The sequence below is a fragment of the Ischnura elegans genome, chromosome 7 (assembly GCF_921293095.1).
Source record: "Ischnura elegans chromosome 7, ioIscEleg1.1, whole genome shotgun sequence".
Classification (NCBI taxonomy): Eukaryota; Metazoa; Arthropoda; class Insecta; order Odonata; family Coenagrionidae; genus Ischnura; species Ischnura elegans.
Window position 1 is genome coordinate 45,712,986 of NC_060252.1, and position 27,663 is coordinate 45,740,648.

General features: G+C 38.8%; 2 protein-coding genes across 7 annotated transcripts; one reads left to right on the plus strand and one right to left on the minus strand.

Annotated features, from left to right (window-relative positions):
* The first annotated feature begins 62 nt into the window (after nucleotides 1–62).
* LOC124162317 (high mobility group protein DSP1) lies at nucleotides 63–5,502 on the plus strand. 2 transcript variants are annotated; one of them, XM_046538815.1, is made up of 5 exons: nucleotides 63–151; nucleotides 2,908–3,072; nucleotides 3,155–3,312; nucleotides 3,419–3,593; nucleotides 3,675–5,502. In XM_046538815.1, the coding sequence occupies exons 2-5, from the start codon at nucleotides 2,920–2,922 to the stop codon at nucleotides 3,819–3,821; spliced, it is 633 nt and encodes a 210-aa protein (XP_046394771.1). In that variant the 5' UTR covers nucleotides 63–151; nucleotides 2,908–2,919; the 3' UTR covers nucleotides 3,822–5,502. The 2 variants fall into 2 exon arrangements, with proteins under 2 accessions (XP_046394771.1, XP_046394770.1); XM_046538814.1 differs by lacking the exon at nucleotides 63–151 and adding an exon at nucleotides 2,196–2,629.
* On the minus strand, nucleotides 4,528–27,663 carry LOC124162316 (N-acetylglucosamine-6-phosphate deacetylase). 5 transcript variants are annotated; one of them, XM_046538812.1, is made up of 9 exons: nucleotides 27,647–27,663; nucleotides 26,343–26,558; nucleotides 26,112–26,251; nucleotides 25,892–26,026; nucleotides 25,607–25,736; nucleotides 18,004–18,092; nucleotides 9,231–9,375; nucleotides 7,563–7,739; nucleotides 4,528–5,736 (listed from the first exon to the last, which is right to left on the minus strand). In XM_046538812.1, exons 2-9 carry the CDS (start codon nucleotides 26,545–26,547, stop codon nucleotides 5,543–5,545), a joined length of 1,215 nt encoding a protein of 404 aa, XP_046394768.1. In that variant the 5' UTR covers nucleotides 26,548–26,558; nucleotides 27,647–27,663; the 3' UTR covers nucleotides 4,528–5,542. The 5 variants fall into 5 exon arrangements, with proteins under 5 accessions (XP_046394768.1, XP_046394765.1, XP_046394767.1 ...); XM_046538809.1 differs by having other exon boundaries at nucleotides 27,423–27,655; XM_046538811.1 differs by lacking the exon at nucleotides 27,647–27,663 and adding an exon at nucleotides 27,400–27,638.

Consider the following 27,663-nt stretch of genomic DNA (forward strand, 5'->3'; position numbering starts at 1 on the left):
AGATTATGATTGGTTAAAATTTTGCGGCCAATCCGAAATTGACCAATGAGGGAGTTCAAAATTTCCCTATGTTCATCCGTGTACCGCATAAGTGGCGTGGGTCGCGCTTCTCTGAGAACTGTATCCTTTACATTCAACGGCTGAGCTCGAGGTAAGTGAGTTTATTTCATTTCAAGTGATTTTGTTAGTGTCAGAAGGTGCAAAGGTGAAATTAAATAGATCATTTTGTTAGGTACGATATCCTTTAACTTCAGCGCTTAAAAGTTATTGATAGGTTTAAAATTAAGTTTTCTAAAACTGTTGAAATGCTTCTTTCGTATAACCGTCACCGAAATGGCCGCCGTAAGCATTGTATTGAGGCAAGCGCCGGAGACGCGTTTAGATTTTTAATTAGTGCAATCACATTTAATGACTGAATTACATGATTCTGAAATCTTATTATATTAGGGATTTAATGCCCTAGTTTTATTTAATTTTCTAATCGTAAGTTCAGAGTTTTACGATCGCAGATTTTGAACTTAGAACTGAAGCCAAGGACATCCGTTGGAAAGAATCGTCATTTTTTTCAAATTATTTTCGTTATTTAATTAGATATTCATCTCATATTATCAGCGAAAGTGTTCTTAAGTGATATGTGATTAACAGAATTGGGAATTGGCGGTAAATGCAGAGATCTTGAAATTCATTTTTACCTCTACCCAGTTGCTGGTGTCCACCATCTGCGCTGTATATGTTACTATGGGGTAGGCCAGGTATATGGGTATAGCATTACTGTGTTCGGTGGGAGAGTTTTTAATTGCAATTGGTTTTTATAGTTTTTTGGAATTAATATTTATACAAAATGGCGTTCAGTAACTTCCTTGAACATGGCGGGAAGGGGAATTGAAGGTCGTAACCTGTATTTTTGCCAAAATTAACACTCAAAATTTTTTCTTGTTCCACTATCCCAAAACTTCATTTGTCTTGTGTTTCATGTTGTGGAATACCTAGTTTTTGCCGTATTTTTGCTAATTAAGCATATTTTGGCGGGAGAAATTGAGTTTTTATTGGCGGTTGATACTTAGGCAACGATATAATAAATTAAAATTACTCATTGATTTTAATTGTTTACGTGAACGTTGTTATTTTTATCGGCCTGCCATCATTACGCACTGTTGTTTTGAAAAATTATTTCAATCGACACTAATTTGCATTGAGTTAGATTTTAATGACGGTTTGATGTCTATAGCTTTTAATGTTCCTATCTTTATCGTTGGAATGTGTTATTATTTTTTTCCGTCGGTGAATTTAATTTTCAACCCACTTCTGTGAAATTTAGAGGATTCTCGTGGCGTGATGAGTTGCTGTTCTACATCTTCATCGAATGCTGGAGATTGTCGTTCACCTACGTAGCCATTTTTTCGATATGACAGTAATGCTACGAAGTGAAGTTTCACATTGGGTGATTTCACGTTATTCTTCTCATTCACGATATTTCACTCTTCTGGCTTTTCCGGTCTGAGTATTGTTTAGTTCCGTTTCAAAGATGTGGAAACTAGTTACGCCACGTCAAGTCTGCGAATATGCTTCGGTCCTGCTACTGTCAGTCTTCTAGCAATTGGTCTCACTTCTTTTCCTCTTCCCTGTGTTGCGGTGGCCTGTTGCAACTATAATACGGGACCGTTACGATTATCCGCACTTGTTTGACATCTCACGAAATTATTGCCAGAGGTAATTATTAATCGCCATTTGTCCCGATCATTACTTCTCTCCACACCGCTGCGTGTTGAGGGCGTTGCATTCGTCAGGCGTCACTGGAAGCTACGTTGCCATGTTTTCCCAACGCCGCCACCCTATTTTTTAATACACGTTTATTGTCAGAAATCGATATAATTTCACTTGCCGCTTTTAGGTTTTGTGGGCCTCGTTCTTATTTTATGTTTATTGCGGTGTCTTCGGCTCTTCATTTATCTCTCATTTAGTTAAGTCGGTGATTTCTTAGGTATTTAATACTCGTGAAATAAATGGGTAACGTACTTGGTTGTGGCCGTTGGTGCCCGCGGAAGGCATTACGCTCGGCCCTCCTCCCTCCCCCTTTCATCATCCCAGGACGATGCGCACACAAAGCGGCGGCGGTTTGCCTAGTCGATTGGCTGGTTTTCTTTGTGCCGCAGGGGTGACGCGCTCGTTTGGCAACATTGCTAGGGCAGTCGAGCTCTGTTAGAGCAAGCCCCAGGTTCATCTCGGGGACTTAAAAATTCGAGGTGGCCTCGACTGAGCGAGGCTTATAATGTCGGAGGGGCAGTGGGGCGCAAGGGAGGAGGCCGTGTGGTGGCCGTCCGCTCCGGTGGCCTCTGGGCTCCCCGGCGTCGGGGCTGCAATGGCAGCTGGAGACGGTCTCACGGGAAACGATAGCGTTGTTGATTTCGTTGGTATTGGTAATGAACAGTCTGCTCGCGATTCACTTTTCTATGGTAAAGTTCCGGATCGTGTCGATGCTGGGGCATGTGCATCAGCTAATCCGCCGCATTACGCTCAAGTTCATGGCAATGGGAGTGCCGCTTACCAGCCCGGGAATATTCCGACGATGAATGCGTTGGGCGCAACCTCCACGACCCAGTGGTGGTACCCGAAGACAAATCCCACAATGGTGTGTGATTTGATCTTTTCGTGAGGTTCTCAAAATGATTTGGTCAATGTCCGAATGAGTTATGTTAGTTAGTCGTTCTCTCGCTGTTGTCGCGCGCACCATCTGTCATTTTGTTGTCAGAACGCCGCCGCCTTTAACCTTTAGTCATTTTGTTTGCATGCTGATTTCTTTTATTATATAATTTGCATTCCATAGTGTTTCTGATAGTTACATTTTTATTATTAAAATATATTTATGTAGTTTAATTAATAAAATTAAATTTGTTTTTAATTCCTTAGATTCGTGGAAGAATGCCCCGTGCAAAGGCAGAAGCTAAACCCAGGGGTCGTATGACCGCCTATGCATTTTTTGTGCAGACTTGTCGCGAAGAACACAAGAAGAGGCATCCAGATGAGAATGTTGTCTTTGCCGAGTTCTCACGGAAATGTGCTGAGAGGTGGAAGGTGAGGTCTCTTTTCTTTTGTCGAGTATGTCTATTTTACACCTGTTCGTCATGCTAAAAGTTTTTTGTCTGCAAACTCTCAGGGAATGGTTGAGAAGGAGAAAAAGAGGTTCCATGAGATGGCTGATGATGACAAGAAGCGATATGAAGCAGAGATGAAGGATTACAAGCCACCAAAGGGAGAGAAGCGTGGCAAGAAGAGGAAGCAGTTCAAGGACCCTAATGCACCCAAAAGATCATTGTAGGCTATGTTTCGATTGTGTTCAAGATTTAGTGTCTTTCTAAATTTCCTTGCATTGCATTCAAAATTTGATGTCCGGTTCTTTTTTGCTCCATCCTATTACCAGGTCTGCATTTTTCTGGTTCTGTAATGATGAAAGACCCAAAGTTAAGGCGACCAACCCTGAGTATGGTGTTGGCGATATTGCTAAGGAGCTGGGAAGAAAATGGTCTGATGCTGATCCTGAAACCAAGTCCAAGTATGAGGCCATGGCCGAGAAAGACAAAGCTCGCTACGACAAGGTATGGACTCATAATTTCATGCATTTTTGGTCTTGCGAATTTTATTTTGGTACATTCTAATTGCCCATTTTTTCAATACAGGAGATGAATGCTTATAAGAAAGCCAAGAATCTCCCCACTTCCCCTGTGAAAAGTAGGCCTGAACCCAAGAAGGCAGAAAGCGAGGACGAAGATGATGAGGAAGATCAAGAGGATGGAGATGATGATGATGAGGATGATGACGAGTAGGGTGTGCACAGTAGCTTTTGAGACTAAGGAAGGGTTGAAAGCAGAGTTTCATTGTTGTGGGAAGAGCAGACATACCTTAATCATCTCATTCTCAACCCAGTGTACACGACTTGGGTCTTTGCTCGTACTTACCGACGGTTCCCTTGTGACCTGGCTTCCGGCGGGCCGGCCCGAGTTACCGTGTGGACAGGTCCAAGGTCTGTTCTGCCGGGACTAATGGGTTGGGTTGGCCCTAATTAAATCCGACCCTTTTTAAATGTCAGGCTCACTGTAAATTGACACTTTTCAATCCAGCCAGTTGTGTGAATACATCTTTGTCAGGGAGTTGGTTTACGGGTTCCAAGTTTTAACATGATGGCTGGCCACCACCAAAGCCCTGTTCATTTGTGCCACTTCCCTTTTACCTTTTTTTATTCCTAGCAGGTTGCAACTATCTTGTGACCCACAAATTCCCATCCTCCATTTTAACCAAATCCCTCTTCATTCAGACTGAGATCAGGTTTATCTGTAAGTGTGTGTGTTCTTGTGTACCTGCTGTGAGCTTTGGTGTTTGCCAGTATCGTTTTCATGGTTCATGATTTTTTATTGTTCGTGTCCTTTATAAGAATAGATTGGTGATTCACTCCTCAGCTGTCTTATTTCAATGACAGGAATGACGAATGATAGGTTATTTGTGGGAGTGGAGTTGTTTTTTTTTTGCTGCAAGAAGTTAATTGCGGTGCGAGTGTGTAACCCACTTCATGGAAGGAGGGCATTCAAGATGCAGAAACTCTTATCAAGGAGTTCGGTGGAGCTCTGAAGTTGTGAACTTGAAAGTAGTGCACCTTTGAATTATTAAGATAAGGGTAGTTGTGCTGGTTTGTGTGACTGCCTCTTCATGTTTATTCTCGGGTGTCATTCAGAAACATTCCTTTTTTCTTTGCAAAATTTATTTACATGACTGAGGAAAGGAGTAACCAATGTAATGCTGCTGGAGAAAATCATTCTTTCTATGTGTACATTAAAGTAGACACTTTTAATTCAGAATTGCAGTACTGTTAATTTTAATTTTAGCTATTTACTGTTGGGCTGCCGTGGTTTGGCACTTAACGAAACTCAAAACAAATGCTCTTGTTCTCTAAGTAAGGGAAAGGCAGTATTTGTATTGCATAGGGATTAATAAACCTTTTAAATGAAAACATTAATTTTGTAAGCACCTACTTTCTGTGTGGTAATACACAATTTTTGCTAATTGGCCATTTTATTTGGTATTTATGCACTCACCCTGTTCATAGTAGTTATTTAATGTTGTTTGTCAAGATTTTTAGTTTGTAATATTTAAGATTCAGACGAGAGATTGTCTTTAATATGTATTTTCATTGGGTCCACTGTAGGGAAATTTATCCATCTCGTGTCAATTTCTTAAGCAAAATTCTTCCTGGTGTATTTCCATTTAGTGGTGTCAGAGTGCTTTGACTCAGTGGCCAGTTGGACTGGTTCAGTGGTGTGATAAGTGCCTTGTGACATTTCAGTCATTGTTTAGTCCTGATAAATAATTATTGCTGATCATTTGTTCAGTGGTATCAGTAAATGGATGGTACATTTTAAATGGTGAGTGATTATATAATAAACTATTTCTTAAGGTCCATGTCACAGTATTGTATCTTCCAGTTAATTATAAAAATACAGAATCTGATGAATAGACAGGTGTATTTTATAGAAAACCTTTATTTAACGATAATCTAGAATTCGCTGCGTACAGTACTATCATAGACGCACTTTCCGGCAATCCAAGTGGAAATTATTTCGAACCCGCCGCCTACGAGGATGAAGTCTGCGTCCGCTCCGTAGTTCAATGTTCCTTTGCTGTCGGCGATTCCAATAGCCAGAGCGGGATGCAGCGAGGCTGCTTCCAGTGCTTCGACGATTGAGCATGCTGTTGGGTAAAGTTTGTAGTTCATTACTACGATGCACACTGAACATCATGAGTTTTTTTTATGGTAAACTATTATTTATTCTGTTGTATCGCCGATACGATCACGACTTTGCTAGTCGCCCGGGAATTAAGGGTTTTCTACCGGTCAATTATTCTTATCGCCAGGTAGTGTGCTTGAGCGAATGTTGCATCGTATTGCGGTATTGCTTTCAAGACTCCTGATAACTTACTGGTCTGTTTGCGTTAGTGCTACCATAAATGTGGTGAGAGAATATTATTCTTACTTCTTTTGTCATATCGCAGAGGCCACTGAGGTCTAAGCCGAGCCCGAATAATGTACCTCTTGGTGCTGTTCATTGATTCGTTATTAAAGCATCTGCTTCCCCGTTTTATTTTTCGAGGCATGCAAGTGATGGGTGAAAATCAAGCGGTGGGGGTAGATTGTTTACAACGGGTCGCGTTAGTGCGATTCGATCGATGCTACGTTGAATGATTATAGAATCCGCTTCATAACTGCGGTGAGGCGAACCGGGATGGATGCAATAATGAGCTTTGCCCACTCCTAGTCATTACAGCTGTAATTTAAGGAATCATAACTATTCGATTATAATATTGACCGAATGGGCATGGGAGGATTTGATTGTCTCGAAACTGGCCGCTCACTACTCCCCGCGATGCCGTGGTGGTAAGGTATTCCTGTAGGCGACTATGCGTGCTTAATTGATCGATTACCTATGTGATTTTTAGTTAATCTTCGTAATTGTTCAGCTGGTGATAAAAAGAATTGGAGGGTCACCTTGATTAATGGTCTTTACGTTTTTTGGGATATGGGGCTCGTGAACAGTGGCGTAGCCTGGAATTTCGTCACGGTCCAAAACCAGTGGGGAAATTTTTAGAAAAGCAGAATACTAAATCGAGGGTTTCGAACTAAATATAAAATTTTTTATGATTGGTAAGAACTTCATTTTATTCAAAGATATCTTTTGAAAATTCATTATTTCAAATAGTTTCTTTTGGTGCAATGTAACTTTCTATATTTCGGGGGAGGGTGGGTCCGGACCCCTCCCCTCCATACGCCACTGCTCGTGAATGAGGGATCTACTTCCTCCTCAAGATTATCTGTCAATTTCAATGTGCCCACCTATGGTCTCATAGTGAAAAAAAAATCCCTAGTGAACTGCTTATCGTGAGAAAGATTTAATTGCGGTGAAGTAGCTCGACAATAAGTATTTCTTAAGGATGGGCATGTGATGCAATTGGGTTCTGCATTTTTAAGTCCACTCCCTCCCCTTTTCCCTCAGAAAAAGTAAATATATGGTCCTGAGTTGGTAGTTGCATTTTAAGTCCTCCATTAATCCATCCCTCCCCCGTGCACAACTGATCATGGTGAAGGTCAATCAATTGTCGAAAGAAGGAGAGAGATACCCAGGTTATGTAGGGGTTTTCCTCGGCCAGAAAGAAATGACTGTGTGATTTGAATGCGAAATGTTGCACTAGCACTCTCTTATTTCATTAGCTATTTGAAGTCTACCCTGCTTGAAGGTGTTAGATTCTACTTTTTGTATCTCAATAAGGAAAAAGAATCCTGCTCAACAGAAAAACTGGTGCACTCCTCACTCCATAATATTTGTTTTACATACATTATACTCAAAGTTATAATGAAAAGCAACTGCCTTACCTTATATCAATTTCACCTCAAAAAAGACAGATAGATGGAAAGCAGAAACCACATAGCAATGTCAAAATTATTTGGATATTTCCTCGGAGCCATTCTTCTCAACCACAATCTGAGTGATAAGTTAATAATTTCATTGCAATATACTTACATGAAGCTTCCTGGAAAAATTTAACACATCTGTCCATTGTGGCAATGCTTCCACACAAGGTGTTTGTTCCTGCGACAAATGCCTTGCCGGACCTTACTTCAATTGCCATTTGACCGATTCGATGTGTTCCTTCTTCCAATCCCATTGCAGAGATAGCATCTGTCACCAGGACCAACCCTGTGAAAATGTTAGGGAGAGTTGTACACCTGTTTTTCACCTGATACAAATGTATAGTAACAATAGTTTTATTTGGGTTTTCCACTGGGTCACATTCAGTCTTGCTGTGGGTGCATGCCCTATTTTCAACAGATAGAGTATATATCAAGATATGGGCAGAAATGTGGAGTATGACTAAGTGATAAGCCTGAATTGATGTATAAGAGGTCGCCTCTTTAAACATTGCATGACGAGGGGAGTCACAATCCTACCGAAGAAATGTCAAAGAAATTGAGGTCTAGCATCATTAGAGGTCACTGTTTTGGGATGACTGGCAGGACTTGCTGCGAAGCATTGCAATTTCTAACTTGGAGTGCCCATGTTGGTTGGATCAGGTTGCATTTTGACAGGGGGCGCCCTCCTCACTGTACCTACTGCTTTAATATGTGCTTGGTAAGGGCCAATTTTTGATAGATTAGTAAACCCTACAAAGGGAGTGAGGTATTGCAACATTAGGTTGATGTGGTGTCAAAACGGAAAGGATAGTACATGGAAACAGGTGTAGGGAAAGAGACAAACCCCATTATCTCCCCTGATTCTTCAGTTGGTGAGATTTTAATTTAATTAGTTGGAGAAAAATAAATTTTTAAAGCTTGTTCCAAGTCTCTGCAGTCCAAAAATGTTTTTCTCTAAACCATTCCATACCACAATGGGTGAAAAATGTGTGATATTTGCATTCCAACAATCATATTTTCCTAAGAAATAACTGTGTTAACTCAAAATAAACGTACATTTAATAGTTACAGCACCATTTCTTACTTCAAAAGCTATAATAACCTCTAACCAGCCATTATTGCAGAGGGTAGCTTAGTAGTTGGAGGAAAGGATTGAAAATTGAGATTTTCTAAACAGCATAACTTTTACAGTAAGTACAAAAGAATATGAGTTTGGACCTTTCAATGTCGTATCAACAGCTTTGAAAAATGTGTCGACTGTCGATTGCAAGGGGTGGCAATGCATTTAATCCCATACTATTCCACACTTTCTCAAAGACTACTACCTTACTTGGGATGTAACAATGTTCCCCAATACAGTTTTAACAAAGCAAGAGTTTTTGAATTGCCTCTTTTAAATTACTGTTGCTACACCACCACAAACTTTGCCTTTTAGGATAGACTTCTGCTTAGGGTATCATGTCACAGCTAGGTTGAGCATGATTTCAGGTGGCCAGGAAACTTTAATCGTTTTAATTGTTGCTCTAGTTTCTCAAATACTAATTTAATTAGGCAATAAAACATGTTTCATCATGCAGTATTTAAAAAGCAGGGTGCTGTGACATCTAAATCTACCTGTAGCCAGTAGGGTTTTGTTAAATGGGATTTATTATTTCATGAAGCAATACATTTCACTAGTGTTGATCAAAAACAACCGTAACTGGATGTGTATGAAGTACAGAAATGCAACTGGCAGTGACTCCCCTTTGTAAGATGAAAGGACAACATTTTTCCTTACCTTTGGGGTGAGTTCTGTGAGCAATTCTCAGAGCAGCTGGGTGAGTATGAATTCCATCAGAAATTATGCCAAAATAAACAGTTTTATCATTAGGAATAGCATCTGATGTTAGGAGACCAACCAATCCTGGATCCCGGTGATGGAACTAGAAAGGAAGTCAAGGCATCAAGAATTGCATCTACCTGTGGTATTTACTGTACATATAGGTATACACACCATTGGTTAATCCATGATTTATTTATTGCTTAACTAGTTTATTGCCTTAAGTTCATGCACAAAGGATCACTCACTTTCTTCTGAAGTACTTACTAAAATCATAGCGAGGGCATAAATAGTTCCCCTAATTATACATACGCTAAATTTTACTTGATGTTAGCGGAAGATGCCTCTACCATCTAAGTGCCTGCATTAATGAATTGAAAAATGCTCATGCTACTCATTTCACTTCTCTCTTCCATCTGAGTGCCGATAAAAATTCCCTTTACTTGGCTTGATGCAGCCAAGGTACACCTTGGGAGTGGGTAAGGCTTTATTTCCATTGGTCATCAAACAGCATGTTGGAACCTCCACTACTTTCTGAATTTAAACACCATCAGTTGTAAATTAGTGAATTATGTGCCACAGACAACTTTTTATGCCTCCTCCAAATTGATAAAATAAGCCAGAAAACTATTTTTATGATTTAGTTCAATAAGTACCCTAGACCAGTGGTTATCAACCTTTTTTTCCACCCATTTCCCTCTATATGTATACAACCACTATTGTACCCCTAAAGATGTACCGTGCAAATTTTGTATGTATACATATTTCCTGGTTAAAAGATACATAGTTCTTGGAATCCACCATTAGCAATTATTTTCAGCATACCCCCCAATGGTTCATTCATGGCCTCCTTTAATACTATAAAGTATTAAAAGTGGCCATGGTTCATCGCATACCACCAGTTGGGAACGGCAGCCCCAGACCATTCCTCGTGCAGTTTTATATTAATCCTAAAGTAGGGCGACCATAAATTTTTCTGCATTACTTCCTTGTATTTCCTTATGTTTTCCATGGCATTTTTCTCCATAATATTCTAATAAAGTGCTCGCTGCACATTCTTACGGCACCCTGAAAATGTACCTAAATAAATTTGGGTTAGTAAGAGTAGGAATAAACACTTCTCATCATCACACATTGACTCTTTCACTGCTGTGAACGTACCTAGTACGTTCCCACGGCAGGCTGCTGGGAACATACTTTTTCTTGCTCCCTGCCATGCACTTTTGCAAAAGTACTTCGAAGGATCCCTGATCCGGGACCCTTTCCTTGACGAGCTCACCCACGCAGGACCGTCTCATCGACCCTACCAGCGGGGGACCTCCCTCCAGAAAATTGACCGCTCTGACTGCAGTTTGAAAATCAATCAATCCAATCATCAAAAAATGATTGGTTTTGATGATTGGTTGATTTTTACATTGCAGTCAGAGCTGTCACTTTTCGGAAGGGAGGCTGGTAGGGTCGATGAGATGGTCCTGTGTTGGTGAGCTCGTGGAGGATAGGGTCGCGGATTAGCGACCCATTGGAGGGTATACCATTATTGAAGTACCTGCTACATGGGCCCACGAAACGCATTTTAACCTTTTCGCCGTATGTGAGGAGGTTTTCGGAGATTGAACAGCAGCGAAAGGGTTAATATTCTTGTGAAAATTATCATGATAAGAAATAATTTAAAAAATTGAGTTTCGAGATTTGACCAGGGGAAGGCAACAAAGTGAGTTACGGAAAACATTGTAAACAATGGGACATAAAAGGAAAAATAAATAAACAAGTCACTTGATAACCTTGAAAGATAGAATAAACTAACCAAACAGAAGTGAACTCTGTGTTGAAATACTGCTGTCTAACATTGAATGACCAGAAATTAATTTTAGGTAACACCCCACAATTGATGTAAGTAAAGGAAAGAATTTAATTCCATCATCTTTTTTCTCTACTCCTTCATGTTCTTCTTTTAAGGCTTGATTATATCCTATTATCTGGCTCATTTTCTTCCTTATATCTTCTTTCCTTTGTAGTAGAGCAAGTATTTCTTGAATTCACCATTTCTGTTTCATTTCGCCTTTTCTGAGTGCCATCCCTGTACTTGGCACTTGATTTACTTCATATCCATTCATTTTTCAAAAAAGCCTTCCCTTCCATTTAAAAAACTCTATCCTAAATTTCTTTGAGCACTGATAGTGTTCATGTAGGTTCACAACAAATTTGTCGACATATTTGTTGTGAACCTTTCAAAAGTCTTTATTCACAGAGAATTCTGATGAGGGAGGTTTAACAGATTTAAACAATCTATTACATTTGCCTACTTTACAGGGAGGCATAGCGATAGGGTGCATCAGTGGTCCACTCCAGATATGATTACTAATGACAACAATTTTGTCTTCATTCGATCAGAAAGTATTATTGCAGAGGGGGCTCATAAACCCAATTAGGTACATCTCTTCTCAGTTGTACAGGGGAACAAGGGCACCAACAGCACTCTGTGATCCACTGTATATGGTGCTAATAAATTATTATTCAATTCCACATTTCAAAAAAGTTTCCAGGCTCACACACGTTTCCCTGTCCAATGCTGCTGAATTTCATTTCCCTGTTTGCAGGTACCTTGCTCAGGTAAATCAGATGGGAATTTTTTCTTCATGAAGCGCCTTTGAAGTGAGTTGCAATTGAATTATATTTACGCTAACATACTTTGGTGTACATATTGCCAAATTTATTGAAATAAACACACGCAGTTTTCCACTGTGCACATACTATATGAGCAGCGCCATCAAAGTACTGCTTAAATCAACTTCCATTGTTGTGAAATAATCAGTTTTAGCTCATTTTGAAGCTTACTCTTTGATTAACACATTGTGTTGAAGTAAACTTTTGAGAACACTATTCCCTATTTTTGAAAAAAAACTGAAATGCCAAAGGATTGTTGAACAAGTTTTCTCAATTATGATCCATCTCAGAATTAGCTGTTAATCTGTTTTCATGTTCTAAGTAATCCACTGTTTAAGGAAGGCTTTCACACAGCACATGTGAATTATTCTTCCCATTCCTCAATTCACAAAAAAAATTCTTGCTCCTTTTGTCTTCCTCCCTCTCCTTGGCTTACCAAGCTTTCTTCCCTCTAACAAGGATTTTAATATTCCGTTCCCGCTCAGTAATCTCTCCATCCAAATCTTCTGTCTCCATATCTCACCTAGAAGTTTCCTTACCCTCCTACTCCTCCTTTAGCATACTTTCAATGGCGCCAAGCACTATTTCTCAGATCAGACTCTCACGTGGCCATTTTTTAATTAACTTTTACATAAAGATCCTTTCATTACCTCTTCCCTTCTCATGAGTGCCTCCTTTTTTAACACAATTCCCTTCCAGATTTACTTATTGGTACTTCAGTTCTGACCTGCTGTCCAGTTAGTTGAATCAATCCACCTACTTAAGGTTGACATTGAGTTTTGCAAATCACGTGGACAATCTTCCATTGCCCTTGATACATACTGCCCTTTTTCATTCATGACAAGGTCTTCTTCCTTTCATTCTATGAATCTTCTTCCTGCACTTCTCTAGCTTACCAAATATTCTTCCCTATAATAAGAATTTTAAAATCCCCTACTCCCTCAGTACCTCTTCCATCCAAACCTTCTGTCTCCACAATATTTTATCAAGAAGTTCCCTCACCTTTTTCACCATGTCCAGCACTTAGTTGTTCCACTTCCCATATTCCTCCACACCCATATTTTGTAGGCATCGAGTCTTTTCTCTAAGTGCCCAAGTTCCATAATGGAAAAATTTTAAAAATATATAAAGATAGCTTTTTTTCCTTCTGTTGCAGAGCAAAACTCATTTCTTGACGTATGTTTTTGATGACCATCCATCACATTCATTTCTGAGAGTAATGTATAACCAACTTCGGTATTCCGTAACCATAGTTCTCCTATATATAGGAGGTCCCTCTCAAAAGCTATGTAGTTGTTTAAAACTTCCTTCTGCACACCTTGAGTTCTTTTGACCTCTTGAAAATTATCCCAGTTTGGCGGATATGAAAACAATCAATTATATCCATTAAATATACACTTGTTGGCCAAATTTTTTAATTTGTAGTGATGATAGATTACGAAAAATAAGAGACAACTATTTTTTGTTTGATGCTAATTATACTTTACCTACTTCTTGTGTAATGCATGATGAAAAATTGAGAGCCCTATCCCTTTCTCAGATTCGTTAATAAAAAATGAGCTCAAGCCACATCTCTGGTTCTGAACTACTACTTCAGTTCGTAGTGAAGGCTATTCGGGTGCTCCACCACATAATCTCCTTCATGACTGCCAACGTTTCGTACGGGCACGAGTCGTACTTCATCCTCAGGGCTGAATGTTGTTTCTCGGAAAGTGTTTGTGTTATATAGCAGTGCCGGGACCTCAGGTTCCCTTTGATTTGTCCTTGGTATTAGCCAATCGAATTCCATGCGATACGGGTTTCCAGACGTTACTGAAGGAGTAACCGCCATCTCAAATGAAGTTCTTGTCCGTTAGCCTGATCTCTATGGCCTCCTTCATAATCCTTTCCCAATATTTCTTCTCTTGAGAGATGATCTTTACATCTTCCCAATGAATGGCATGGTTATGGTTGATGCTGTGTTCAGCCACTGCAAATTTTTCATGTTGTCCTAGCCTGAAATGCCTTTGATGTTCCTTTATTCTCGTGGCAATTGTCATGCCAGTTTCACCCACGTAAACTTCTCCACATTCACAGGGAATCTGGTATATTGCGGGAGTTGCAAGGCCACAGGGATCCTTGGCTCTAACAAAATAGTTGGTCCCTAAGCTTTGTACAGGGCCAGAAGAAGGATTCAATTCTGTGTCTTTTCAAAATTATGGAGATTTTGCCGGAAACTGTGGACACATATGGTATTCCGGCTCTTGCCACCGGTTCCTGGCATTCTTCATCCTCCCGGATGCCTTCTCGATCGCTGAAGGCCCTTCTAAGGGCCGAAAATATCTCCCCCTTGTTGTAGCCATTCAGGCTGAAAGTCTTTTTAAGATGATTAATCTTATGTGCTAGGCTATCAGAGTCAGATATGACCCTCACTTGGTGGAATAGCGTGGACAAAATCGATCTTCTTTGGGATGGAGGATGACGACTAAGGTACGACCACCTTCCCGGCAGTATATCAGGATATCTAGGATCCTCCCATTACCATGTGTCTATTTATTATCTATGCTAATATTTAGGCGTAAAAATCTGGATGTTTCAAATTAACTTCAGTTTTCATAATTATGACACCAGAAATAGGCAAAGCCTTCACTATAATACAGTGAGGACAAATAGAACTAAATTAGGTCCAAGAGAAACGGGACTCCGAACATATAATAAACTCCCGCACCATTTAAAAAATCAATGTGAGTCATTGGAATCTTTTAAAAGGAAGTTGAAGGCATTCCTGCTTGAAAAGAATTATTATTCTCTTACGAAATACCTGACAGACTCCACAATCTAGTGCTTCATTTTCATGTTTGGAAAATATATTATATGTGAAAATACATACTTGTACATAACATTTCAACTATATGTTTCTAATCTACTAAATTGTATGAATCTCCTTCTCCCATTTTTTTAAATTTTTTTGACGTGTCTTATATCTTCTCGTAGATTCTTGGACAAAATAAATTATTATTATTGAAGGTAGCTGACCATTTTTCTCTACTTCCATTGTGAAGAGAATGTTGGGGTGCTGGCTGTTCATATGGTCTAGGAAATGTTTCAGTTGGCCCGGTCCATGTGGCCAAATGATAAAAGTGTCGTCCACATAGCAAAAAAAAAACACTTCGGTCAAAGTGGAGCCGAAGAAAGTGCCTTTTCCTCAAAGTCTTTTCTGTAAAAGTTTGCGATCACCGGAGAAAGCGGAGATCCCATGGCGACCTCATCTCGTTGCTCAAAAAACTGCCCATTGTACCTTAAGTAGGTTGATGTCAAAACATGGTGAAAAAGATTCACCGTGTCCTTGTCAAACCTGGGGTCCAGCAGATTCAATGTATCCATCAGCGGGACACGAGTAAAAATTGACACGACGTCAAAGCTCACTATGATGTCATTTGGCTCCAAGCAGATGTCAGCAAGAATTTGCACAAACTCCCTCAAATTCTTGATGTGGTGCTCACAGTGACCAACGTGCTGGGATAATTCTCCTGTCAAAAACTTTGCCAATTTGTAGATGGGTCAGCCAACGGCACTCACTGTTGGCCTCAAAGGCACATTCTCCTTGTGAATTTTTGTCAGTCCGTATAGCCTGGGAGGAGCAGGTGCTGGAGGGCATAGGCCCCTGGTGACGTCCTCTGAGAGACCTGATTTTTTGATTGACTTGAGTTTGTACGTTGGCTGTAAGTGTTTCCTTGTTATTCACATTCTTACGAGTGATTCCTTCCCTCAGTGAAATTGAGGTCATGAAGATTGACACGAAAATTGGGATCACAAACGTTTGATTGCTAATAAAAATGTACTTGTAGTGATGGCCAGGTGTTAGTGAATTTTCATCCGCAATTGATTCATTTTAAAGCGAATCTTAGCAGTTAATTACAAATTCACTCAGGCATATAAGTGTCATATCAGTTCCTAGTAGAGTAACTACATGAAAAGCTTTGAAAGTGCGGCATTTAGAAGGAATCCTAAAAACACATTAAATTCCCTCTAATTCTCCTTCTTTCTCTGCAGCCATTCCTGTAAGAGATCACTATTCCTAACTAGTCACCTCCACGTCACTTGATCCTAATCCAGTCAAATCTTTCTCCCTCAAATGTTGTCAACACAGTCCCTCAGTCTTCTCTTCAGTCTTCCCTTGTTTTTCCCATCATCCATTTCTTAATCCTCATCTGCCACATCCATTTTCTTTTCGTGGGTTTCCTTAGCAGGCCAGGTTTCACTGCCTTATAAGTCTCATTTCCTATTGCTGTTTCTTTCCACAATCTCTTTTCTATTATTTTGTCACAAACTTCCATGGTGTGTGACATTAGTTTAAATTAAATTCCCTTTTCTTAGTGTATAACAATAAAAAAACTAAATTCAGACATAGTTTGTAATGATTCCTGCATTTTATGTGGGTTCTCACTACATCTGTTTGCATATACTGACAATGACGGATGCTGAGAGCACTTGAATAAAATATTTGAATCTACAAATTTTATAATGTTATTTTTCAATACTTTCCTGATTCGAGCGCTTCTTGTCTGGCTCATCACATCAAATTTTCTGTGTTAGGATAAAAATCAGCACTGTAAAGACACCCTTATTGAGCAAATGGGAACCTTTTCTCACCACTAGGCACATTGCAAACGTTAATAATGACCATAAATAAATTTCTCATCAAATGATGCAGAGCATTTGCCTATCTTTTGAAAGTTGTCGTGGCACACAGGGCCAAAATATGAGCAATTTTTCAGTTTGCTCTCTGTATCTCTAGCTTTAAATTTAAAACGATTATTTTAAATGTACACCCCGAGCAGAGATGATAAAAAAATTTAAAATAAAAAAAAACTCTTTTAAGCTGCGGCTTGTATAAATTATAATTGTCATTTCCCAGCCAATCATTCCCTAAAAATCCCCTTTCAATGTAAATGTATACACTTACACTGCACCTCTGTATGGTATGGTGTTCGGAGGAGGCAACAGACACCTTAGGTGATTTGCACAATAGGAAAGAAAGGGTGGAGATGGTCAGCATTAGGATGCTCATAATGTATGACACATCAACAGGACCACAGTTTAACATCCCATACAACAGATGGAGTGCTGCACTTGAAGTCCCCTCCACACAACTCTCAAGCAGGGATCGCATACCTCTGAAAATTCTCTAGTACCACTGGGATTTGAACGTGGGCCCACAGGGTAGGAAGCTAACAATCAAGCCACCACACCAACCCTATCTTCCCGCATTTCTGTAAGTTTATAGATTGCTTAAAGATTTTCCCCTTTGTACTTTGATTTCTAAGTTTATGAGCTTCTTATAATCATCACTATCATTGCCTACATACAGGCCACCTTGGTTTCTTATCTGTCTCCTTATCTTGGCCTTCACACGATGCTCTTCAGCCTTATTGTTATAGAATTCTGGTATTGTAGATTATAGTATTAGGATTATCATTTTCAGGATTGGGAATTACTTATGCAGTTCTAAATGTGCTATAACTTAGAGATGTGTATTGAGAGATCCTTTTGTAAAAAAAATATGGATAGAGACCAAATAATATAATTCCATTTATTGACCTAGTATATTTGATTAGCTTGTAAAACTTACTTCATTTTTCCATGTCTTACATATATGTCCGAAGGTCCATAAAATAACAAAAATTTCTAATTGATCAATTACTCGGTTACATACTGAATGTAGGGATTAACAGTTCTAAAGGCCGTTTAACACGGGGCACGGAATTGCACAGGTTAGAACAGCATCAATTTCTAATATGGCATGGAATTGCACGAATGCATGAACGAAATTAGAACAGGAGCTATTTTGCCATCTCACGACTATGCATTCTCGCATGTGTTCTAGCAATTCACCGCTTTACACAACGCAATTTTGACTGCGCCTTCGTACACACTTTTGCGATTTACACACTTTACCACGATTTTGCAAGTACATGCCCGGTATAAAATAGCCTTAAGAACAAATAGTTAAGTCTTAGTCTGCAAGGTTTGATGATTTCTTTCAAAAAGTGGAGCTACAAGCAGAATACTGCGTAATCATACTCACCGGAAGCATTGCATTAAAGAGATGGGTGATGAAACATGCACCATGTCCCACAGCAGTTTCTCCTTCATGAAGATTAGCCATTGAGTGCCCTTTAATTAGAGGATTAATTTTACGTCTTTTATGATACCAGAATTCTTAATTCCTCAGGATCTGTCAAGATGTAGAAATTTCTTAAGCAATAAAAGGACAGAACTTAACTAACATTCTTTGAGGAGATGAAGAAGTAAAATTATATATAAATATGTATATATATCCTTGGTTTCACCCAATATTTGTAAACACATAAGTTTATGTTTTACTGAGATTTAATGCACAAAAAAGCATCTGATTGATTGAGCAAAGCAAATAATTGAAGTTTTAATTAAAAGTTATTTAATAAGATAATTTTTGATGTGGGAGTACATAACTGTTTCAAGTATTTTGCTTCTGTAAAGAATAACCTTTTTTTCATTCAAATATAAATCATTACATTGGCACTGAAGCCAAAATTGTGAACCCAAAAACTGAAATGTGAGAGCCTTATGCATTTAAATAGACCAAGCCCAAGCATCAGTGGGCACTTCTCCACGGTGAATTTGATTAGCCTGCTGCTTAAAGTTGAAAGGCATTAGAAGGAAATAATGCTAAATTATACCTACAAAATTGCAACACATCTTGGATTCATTGATGGGTTGTACATAATGTTGCCTTTTCTTCCTCTGGCTCAAAAAAGGAACCACTGTCTCTTAAAAATTTAGCTACACTCAGTTCATGTGTAATTCATATATTAGAGGGATCTGTTCTTTGTATCTACAATTTCCTACAGTATTACCCCATCTGACAATTTGGACATGCTTTATATGTTAAGTGGAGGGTCCACATGACAATACAAGCACTTTTCTTCATGAGACATTGATGATACATTTCATCATTTTGCCACCAGAAATCCTTCTAAAAAAATGGAACGTAAGGTCACAGTAAGAGGAGGAATGAATAGGAAAATTTGTTGCTACCAATGATGAAAAGCTGGAAATAATAAACAATACCATCCAAAGTGGAGAAGATAATTGGAAAAGCTCAAAGAAGGCCATCACAAAAGTATTAGAAGCACAATTGATGAGCAAGGTGGTTGAAAACAAGAAACCATGGCTAGGTAGCACATTATGTACTTCTCTCATTTGAGAAAGGATCAAAACATGAGAAAAAAGGGCTCTTAAAGATTCTAGGGAATTGAGTCATCGGAGAATCAAGAATGACCACAGAATTGCATTTAAAGCTGCTGTAAAAATATTAACTATGACATCAAGAATGGTAAATCGATGGTATGGTATTTGGAGGCGGCGACCAACACCTGACGTCACTTGTGCTATGAGGGAAGGGTATGGAAGGAAGGGTGGAGAGAAACCAAGCATCGGCATTTAGCCTGCTATTAACGAAAGGCACCAAGGGGACCACGGCTTAACGTCCCATCCGATGGACGGAGTGTTGCGCTTGAAATGACCTCCACACAACACTCAAGCAGGGATCGGGCACTCTGAAAATTCTCTGCCACTGCCGGGATTTGAACCCGAGTCCGCCGGGTGGAAAGCCAACACTCTAGCCACCACACCAAACCGATCCCCAAGGTAAATCGATAACCGCATAAAACCTATTCAAGAGACATGAAAGGGAAACTAGTAATAAAAACATTTACTAATGGGAATTGAAACTGCTAATGAAAGGAAAAGAGATTTGAAATATATGGTAACATAACATTGACTGATAATACCAATAACAATCTCCAAAGAGAGGCATTAAAAGATGACAAGAACCTTGCTAAGAAAGACAAATGAGGCCTTGGAATGCTAAGGTGTAAATTTAAGACAGTAGTAAAGGGCTTGACGATAGAGGAATGTCTGGAAAAGATTATATATGTAGAGAATTAATAAAATCACTACGGAAAAACCTAAATACACAATGCATGGATTCAAGCAAGATTGCTACAAATCTATCTGCTATGGAAAACTATCAGGGGACTTTAGGAGGAGTACAATGCTGAAATACTAGATCAAAGAGGGGAACGGCTATGAGTGCTATAGGTTGAGCCCGGTGTCTAATACTTATTCTGATAACACTGGACGGCAAAAAAATATTTTTCTCGAGCCCTGATACCATTCCTACTGATTCTCATGTAAAATGACCTCCTTAGTCCGAATATGACATCCGTTTTTCCCTATCACCCACCATTTTTGGTGGAGCCCTTTACCCCAATTTTTTATCACTTTTCGATAATTTGGAGGGACAACAAGGATTATTTTCACATTCACATTTCTTCTAAGGGTTTGAAGAGGTGAAAAGTTCTAAAATAGGTACATTTATGCTAAGGAGGTAGATTTTGTGGGATTAGTCTACGTAAATTGTAAAGAAATGGTTTAAAAATTGTCAATTTTTCCTTTTTTTCGCAATTTTGTTAATTTATTTTCTTCATTTTTCAGGTTCTATTCCATCTTTCCTTCCCCCCAAATATCCCAGAATGATGGAAATATGTACATATCAACAACATATAGCAGCAATAATAAAAATATTTAGGAACAATGCATAGCAACAATAACTAAAATATGTAGCAACAGTTCAGAAGATACGCTACCACGCTTGCGCTCCCAATACCTCGCATGCATCAATGAAGGGTAAACTAATATGCAAAGAACGATGGATAAGATAAGTACTTTCAGTTGGCATTTGGTTTCCATTTATACCCTGAGATAGAAGTTCATCATGCCGAAAACCAGTAGTACTCAACCAACGTGACTGCATTCCACCTTCCTGAAAATCTTATTTCAAATTTGCTACTATTTTGATGCTACCACTCCCCTTGTCCACCTCAAACTGCTCCACAATTTTCTGGGAGTAAGTCCAGGAGTGTATGAAGGATATGCGCTTTTAGCGACATGTTATACCCCAGAGCCTTGTATGTGGACAGCAATTCCTTGACATGAGCGAAATAATCATCCAATTTTTTGTTGTTACCCAAAAAGTTCTCGCACACCTTTCGGAATACAGGTCAAGCTCATTTTTCTTCTGGTGTTTCATAAACGTCTAGCACTGGAAAATTTTTCTAATCTGGGGGCCCAAGAATGCTCCTTCCTTGAATATAGCCTTATTAAGTCAAGGGAATTGAATTTTTGAAATTGAAATGCATCACCCGTCTTGTCTATGGCTCTCACAAACTGTTTCATCAGCCCGAGTTTGATGTGCAATGGTGGTAAGTAAATACTTTATTTCGAATCAATAGGAGAGAAGGACCTTGAGAGCCTCAGGATCTAGATTGACATTTTTATAACTTGGAGTCTTCTTGATGAGGCCAAATTCGTATAATGTAATGTTTTTCTCGGGCTCGGCTGCCCATTCCCAAAGGAAGCAGCAGTATTTTGTGAAGCCTGATTGCAGTCGCGTTAGTGGAGCGACAACTTTCAGGTCAGAGCAAACTTTCCAATTATAATTATGATAATTGATTTTTTCAAGGATTCCGCTGATATTTGCGTATGTCTCCCTCATATCTACAGAGTATACCACCCGGACTGAAAGTAACTCATTCCCATTGGCCAACAGGACCACTTTAAAGCTTGTCTTTGGCGAATCTATAAACAGTCTCCATTTTTCTGGGTCACATGACATCATCAGTTGTATCAACAATGCATTTGAATTACGGCAAAACACCAAGCCTTCATTTTGTGTAAAAAGTATTAATTTCAGTGCTAACTGTCTGGTCCAATAAGAGGAGATTTTTACACCTTTCTCTGAGAGATTCCACAGCTAAAGTCGAGATCCAAGAAGTTGAGGTATCCTCTTAGGCAACTCCAAATCCCTTTCCAGAACATTCAATTCTGGCTGTGTTATGAGGTGAGGTTGTCGATCAGCTGAATCATCGGAGCACTCTTTACCATCCATGGGAGTACACCTAGTCCCGGGTGTTGTTCAAAGTCTCCCAAAAAAATTTCTCACTCTATAGAGTACATATAGGTTTGCGGGGGCTCAGGGATTGGCAAAGATTCGTTATGAGGAATTGGTCTTATTGCTAAAGGGATGTTAGGAAAATGAATTATATGCTTACTTTTGCTGGAGAACCCGACGGTAGAAGTCATACAAAAGTAACAATCCGTGAGAAGACAGCGAGGATCAAGCCAAACTGTGGTTACAGCAAATGGTAATTATTTATGTGTACCTTTGAGCCATTTGGTCGAACAACTGTGACAAGTAGTGCAGTAAACCCTAGGAGTTCAATTCTTGTTCTGATTGCCAAATTGGCAGCTTAAGTAAAATTTATAAATTAGTATATATGTCCGAAACTGAGTGGGCAAGTAATTGTGAGCGTCAGCATAGTAAAGTATGTCTTCCAAACTATTGCTACATATTTTAATTATTGTTGCCATATTATGAAGCAAAATATCTTATTATTACTGTTTTTTCTTGTTGATAAATAATTTCATCATTTGAGGAAAGATGAGGTAAAACGGAAGCTGTAAAATTTAGAAAATACATGAAAAATTGCAAAAAAAAGCAAAATAGATCATTTTTCATGCTTTTTAATACAATTTTTGTGGGCCAATTATGCCTAAATCTACCTCCTTACTATAAATGTCCATACTTTAGAATTTTTCAACCCTATAAGCCCTAAGAAGCAGTGTAAATGTGAAAATAATCCTTTTCATCCTCCAAAATTATCGAAAAGTGATAAAAATATGAGGGGGGCCTCCCCAAAAATGGTGGGTGATGTGGAAAAATGATGGTCATAATCGGATTCTGGAGATCCTTTAACAGAATAATCAACAGGAATGGTATAAGGGCCGATTTTCATGTCGTCAAGTGTAATAGGCAGTTGAATAGAATGAAAAATGGAAGCAAACCATACAGAAAACCAGTTGATATTAAGGAAGAATAGGGGAACCAAGTATACAGTAAAGTGCCTGAATCTGCTAGAAGTGAAAATGATGAATGTTAATATACCACAGTGTTAAATATTCACGGACTGGGATGAGGTATTTGGTAACATAGAGTGGAACAAGATATTTAAAGGTATGGAAAAGAATTACTTGGACTACTAAGATACAAGAATTATCTTTGTACCAACACTACCCGGAACAGTCCGCCACAATATGCAAGTAAGACGGAAGAAATACAAAGATAAAAATTAACACAGAAGTCTGACAAAGTTCAAGCAAGGTCAGGCTTTTTAAACATAATTTTTCAAGTACACACAGGAAGCAAGGCAATATAAGAACAAGGTGAATGGAGAAATGAAATCGAAGTGCTATTCTTCACAGATAGTATCACTTTCACTGCAAGATATGAGGAAGATCTATAGAACTCACTGTCAAGACAAATGAATTAATGTATCAGGTACATAACATTAAAACCCATGAGAAGAAACCTGAGATACTTGCATGCGGAATATGGAAAGCAATGACCGATGTAGGAGAAAGATGGGAGGCATGTGGAATCATTCACATACCTTGGAAGCACCTTTAGCACCAAAAATGGAAGAATGACAGACAACAAGAGTTGTAAGGCCTAAGCTCAAGGCATCATCGAAAAAAAGGCCACAACTCTGCTTAAATAATAAACGACTAAACTTTAACAATATAAGAAGTACCATAGGGAAGACCAAGAGATAAGTATGTCCCAGGGGTGGATCAAGAAGGACATGAGGAAGCAAAACTAAAAGGAACTAATGATCTGGCATGGGTCAAGGAGAAATAAAGGGCTGCAGTGCACAAATATTCGGATTTCTGCACTATGATTGAGAAATAAGTTAAAAATGATTGAAGGTGTTCCCTCTACAAGCTGTGTCCGTCAAAAAAATTGACAGAGTTGTTCTTGGACAGGGAAATCCATTTTGGAGGGATTCAGGGGGTATAGCAAATACTGTTATATTATAAAATTTTTGAGAGAAGGGTTTTAACCCCTTGACCCCTCCACCCCCACTCGCTTCTTTACTCACTACAATTTCCATATCCTGCACCTCCTTTCTCCACATCAACTTCCAAACCCTGCTTTACCCCCAGGTCAGGAGGGACCAATGGTTTCTTCGGCTCTTAAAACTTATACCTCTTATGCCAATAAGGTACAATGAAAGTCAAGCGTTTGGAGCCTAAGAAGGTTAGCCTAAACTTATCAGGATGAGTACCTTTCAGCAAATACATGTCTAAGATACCGAATGAGAATAGTAGTCTGAATATATAGAGGTTGCAAAGTTACTGCGTCTTCCAACAGGTAAATGTATATGCTGAGCAGATAGGCATTTTGAATGATAAATTTCTAAATGGGAGAATTACTTCTTGTTACCAATTTGGGAAAAGGTACTATTCTTCCACACTAGATGATCCTTATCAGTGTCTTAATGATGGGTCATTAACAGAGGGGTTGAAAATATTTAGAACAAAAGGAAAGGAATGTGAAAATGTAATGCCCCAAAGAAATTCAGCAGGTGAAAAAGAGTTATAACAAATGGTTAATTTGCTCATAGACTTTCGACTGAAAAAGCAGTCACCACATGGATAGTTTGATATCAAATACTTGATATTCATAATAATGGTAGCTATATTTTTGCAATTAATACTTCTCTATAACAGGGAATCAACAATACAGTTAAGTTATAGTAAACCTTCACTATCTCAATCCCACTTAAATGCAGTGACAAGTTGTCCTTTCCTTCTACACTGTCACCCTAATTACCATTGATGATGCTTTGATATAATTGGAATATGACCACCTCCTTGTCTCAAGAGGGTATATTTGTGGAAAATGGGATGGTTTACTGACTCATCCTTTTTTCATGTTAAATGGGCACATCAAAACTGAAGGTTTTGGATCAAAGACTTTCTATGTGATACTCATCCATGCCACCATTTATATTAGCCTTATTGGCAGCAATCGGAAAATTTATCAGTACATGGTATGGATGTACAGAATGGCCCTGCTTTCTTTGTCCACCAGAAGTTCATACGTAAACTCTTGCCAAGACTGCCATGAAGCAAAATACAGGCAGGGAGGCTTAATAAACCCACCATAACATTGCCATATCTCTTTGCTTTTGAAGACATCGTGCATTATTTGTTACACTACTTTGGTAATAAACGTGAACTCAATCCCTTCAGATTAAAATATCTCGTGAATTTAAAGAAATTTTTGAGGGCAAACACTTCACTCCTCAAAACTGGCCAAGGAGAATAAATGCTTGCATATCATTGAAAAATCTGACTCTAATAGGCCAGATGCATGAAAAATTTATGCTTCACCAATTGAAAGGCACGAGAAAGCTTACTTGCTCTAACTCATGAGGTACACCTCACAGCATCTTTTCACATTCATGAGTAACACCTCTTGACATGGGATATACGAACACCCAATTATAAAGAGTAATATCTTTATGGAATATTTCATGGCTGCTAAGAAGAACACCTCAAATTGTATAGAATCTTCTCATAAAAATATGCAAGGCGATGCATCCAATCGACTCAAAGTTAAGTTTTTCAGGGCTACAGAACGGTAGCACCTATGTTCATGGACTGATGATAAAATAAAAATAAATCACAAGAAATATGTTTTTCGTCCATGGGTTAAAAACAAAATACTTTAAATTTCTTACCAAGTGAAACAGTAATTCCTTTAGCAGTCAAAGTTTCAATCACAAGGCCTGCATTTTCTATCTCTGGAGCTAACGTGACAATCTTAACATTGTCAATATTTCCATACATATTCAAAACTGTGTCATATCCCTGTTGGAAAATAAATTATTATATTCATGTGATGATGTCATATTTTATCGACCAAGTGTGCTGCCAGTTGCCAAAGGACACACGTTGGATTTGAATTAACACATTACAAATCAGTATCCTTAAGAACATTTAATTAAACGATATCCATCCCTAACCTTGTCCAGAGTCTGTATACAATTGCTTGGATGAGCACCTTTCTTTTCCTTGTTTATGAAAGGTCCTTCGACGTGTATTCCCAGTACAGTCGCACCTTCACAACTACCATCACATTTCCGGATCTTAGGTAATACCTTTTAATGGATTTGAAACAGAGAAGATTTAATTTTACAGCCGATGCAATATTTACCGTGAAGATAAAACAGAAAATGTAGTTACCTCCTTGTATATGTACGACGGGGATGTAACTACAGTTGGGCAAAATGAAGTAACCCCATGAGCGAGGATACCTTTAGCAACTTTTCTCACCCCCTCCTCTATTTTATCTACTTCGTTCGAGAAATCGATCCCAAAACCACCTGTTGACGAGAAATGCCACGGAAAGTAAGCAAGCAATCAACTGATATGCTACCCATCAAGAGCCAACGAAAAATAAAAAAGATGCATTACCATTAATTTGTAAATCTATAAATCCTGGAGCTATCAATAATCCTTTGCAGTCTATCTTCTCGTCGGCGCTGATCTTTTCATCAAAAAATACTTTCTCTGGATCTACAATTTTGCCATCCCTTACCCACATATCTTCCTTTATTATTCGGTGGTCACGAAGTATAAAGCAATTCACAAATTGCAATAATTTTCCGTTTCGAGTCATCGCAATGAGATCTGCAACGAGGAAGATAATGTAGTCTTGATGTGGTAAATATGTGATCACTAAACGAGATAACACACATTTGAATGTCACATTGGATCGCGGACACAATTGAGGTAATCATGATAAGAAGGAAATGGGTCGCTTACCGCTACCCGTAGTTTCAAGGAAACAACTGCGAAAAACAAATGTAAAGAAATAATTAGGAATCCCTTCCCTTCCAGAAACCAAGAAGTAAAAATTCCCAATTTCTTTTAGCTAAATGTGACACTGAGGACGGAAAATTTTGACGAGAAAGGTTGAGGTCATTGACCGCAAATTGACCTCAGGATGGCAGGGGGCAAAGAATATGACTGAAAACTGAAGTCGACTCATGTAAAAAAAACTCTTCTTTGGAAAAGCTTAAGCATCGGTATCAGCAACCTTGAAACATTTTTAGATGAATGAATGGCACTATCAATCCAATTTTGAGGAAATCACCATCAAATGTTAACATTAATTAGACACTCATCTAGAATCAAAGATGGTACACCACAAATGAATAATACGCACACACTTTCGGCTAAATATTAAAAAGGAGCTCTATACTGGATTACCACACGATTAAACTCTATATTCCAGGACCGAATCTCTAGTTCGAGTTCATGTACGGGCACTCGGTTGGATCGTTTAAAAGTAACGGAACCTGGACGAATGCACGACGCAAATTAAAATTATATTCTACCCATGCAGTACCAGGATCGTGGCTACAATAAAGTGGATATTCACGTTCGAGCTAATTGGTACCAACGTGATATACTTCAAAGAGAACATGTAAGCATTAGGACACGGAGGCCAAGGGCTCATGCGTAACACCTTCATCGGAAAATTAAAGTCACCTCCAACAGTTCAGGAAACAGTAGTTTCATACATGGTCCTTATACAAGGACCATGGTTTCATGAATGGTACGCTTCCCGTCGCATCATTTACATTAATATCAAATGACACAACAATACTTTAGTTAAGCTTCACAACCAAACTTTAACTGCACACAATTACTACTTCCCCACGGTTCAGTGCGTTCTCAATCCCCATCACAACAATATTTATATTTACACGCACAATTCTTATGTCCGTGT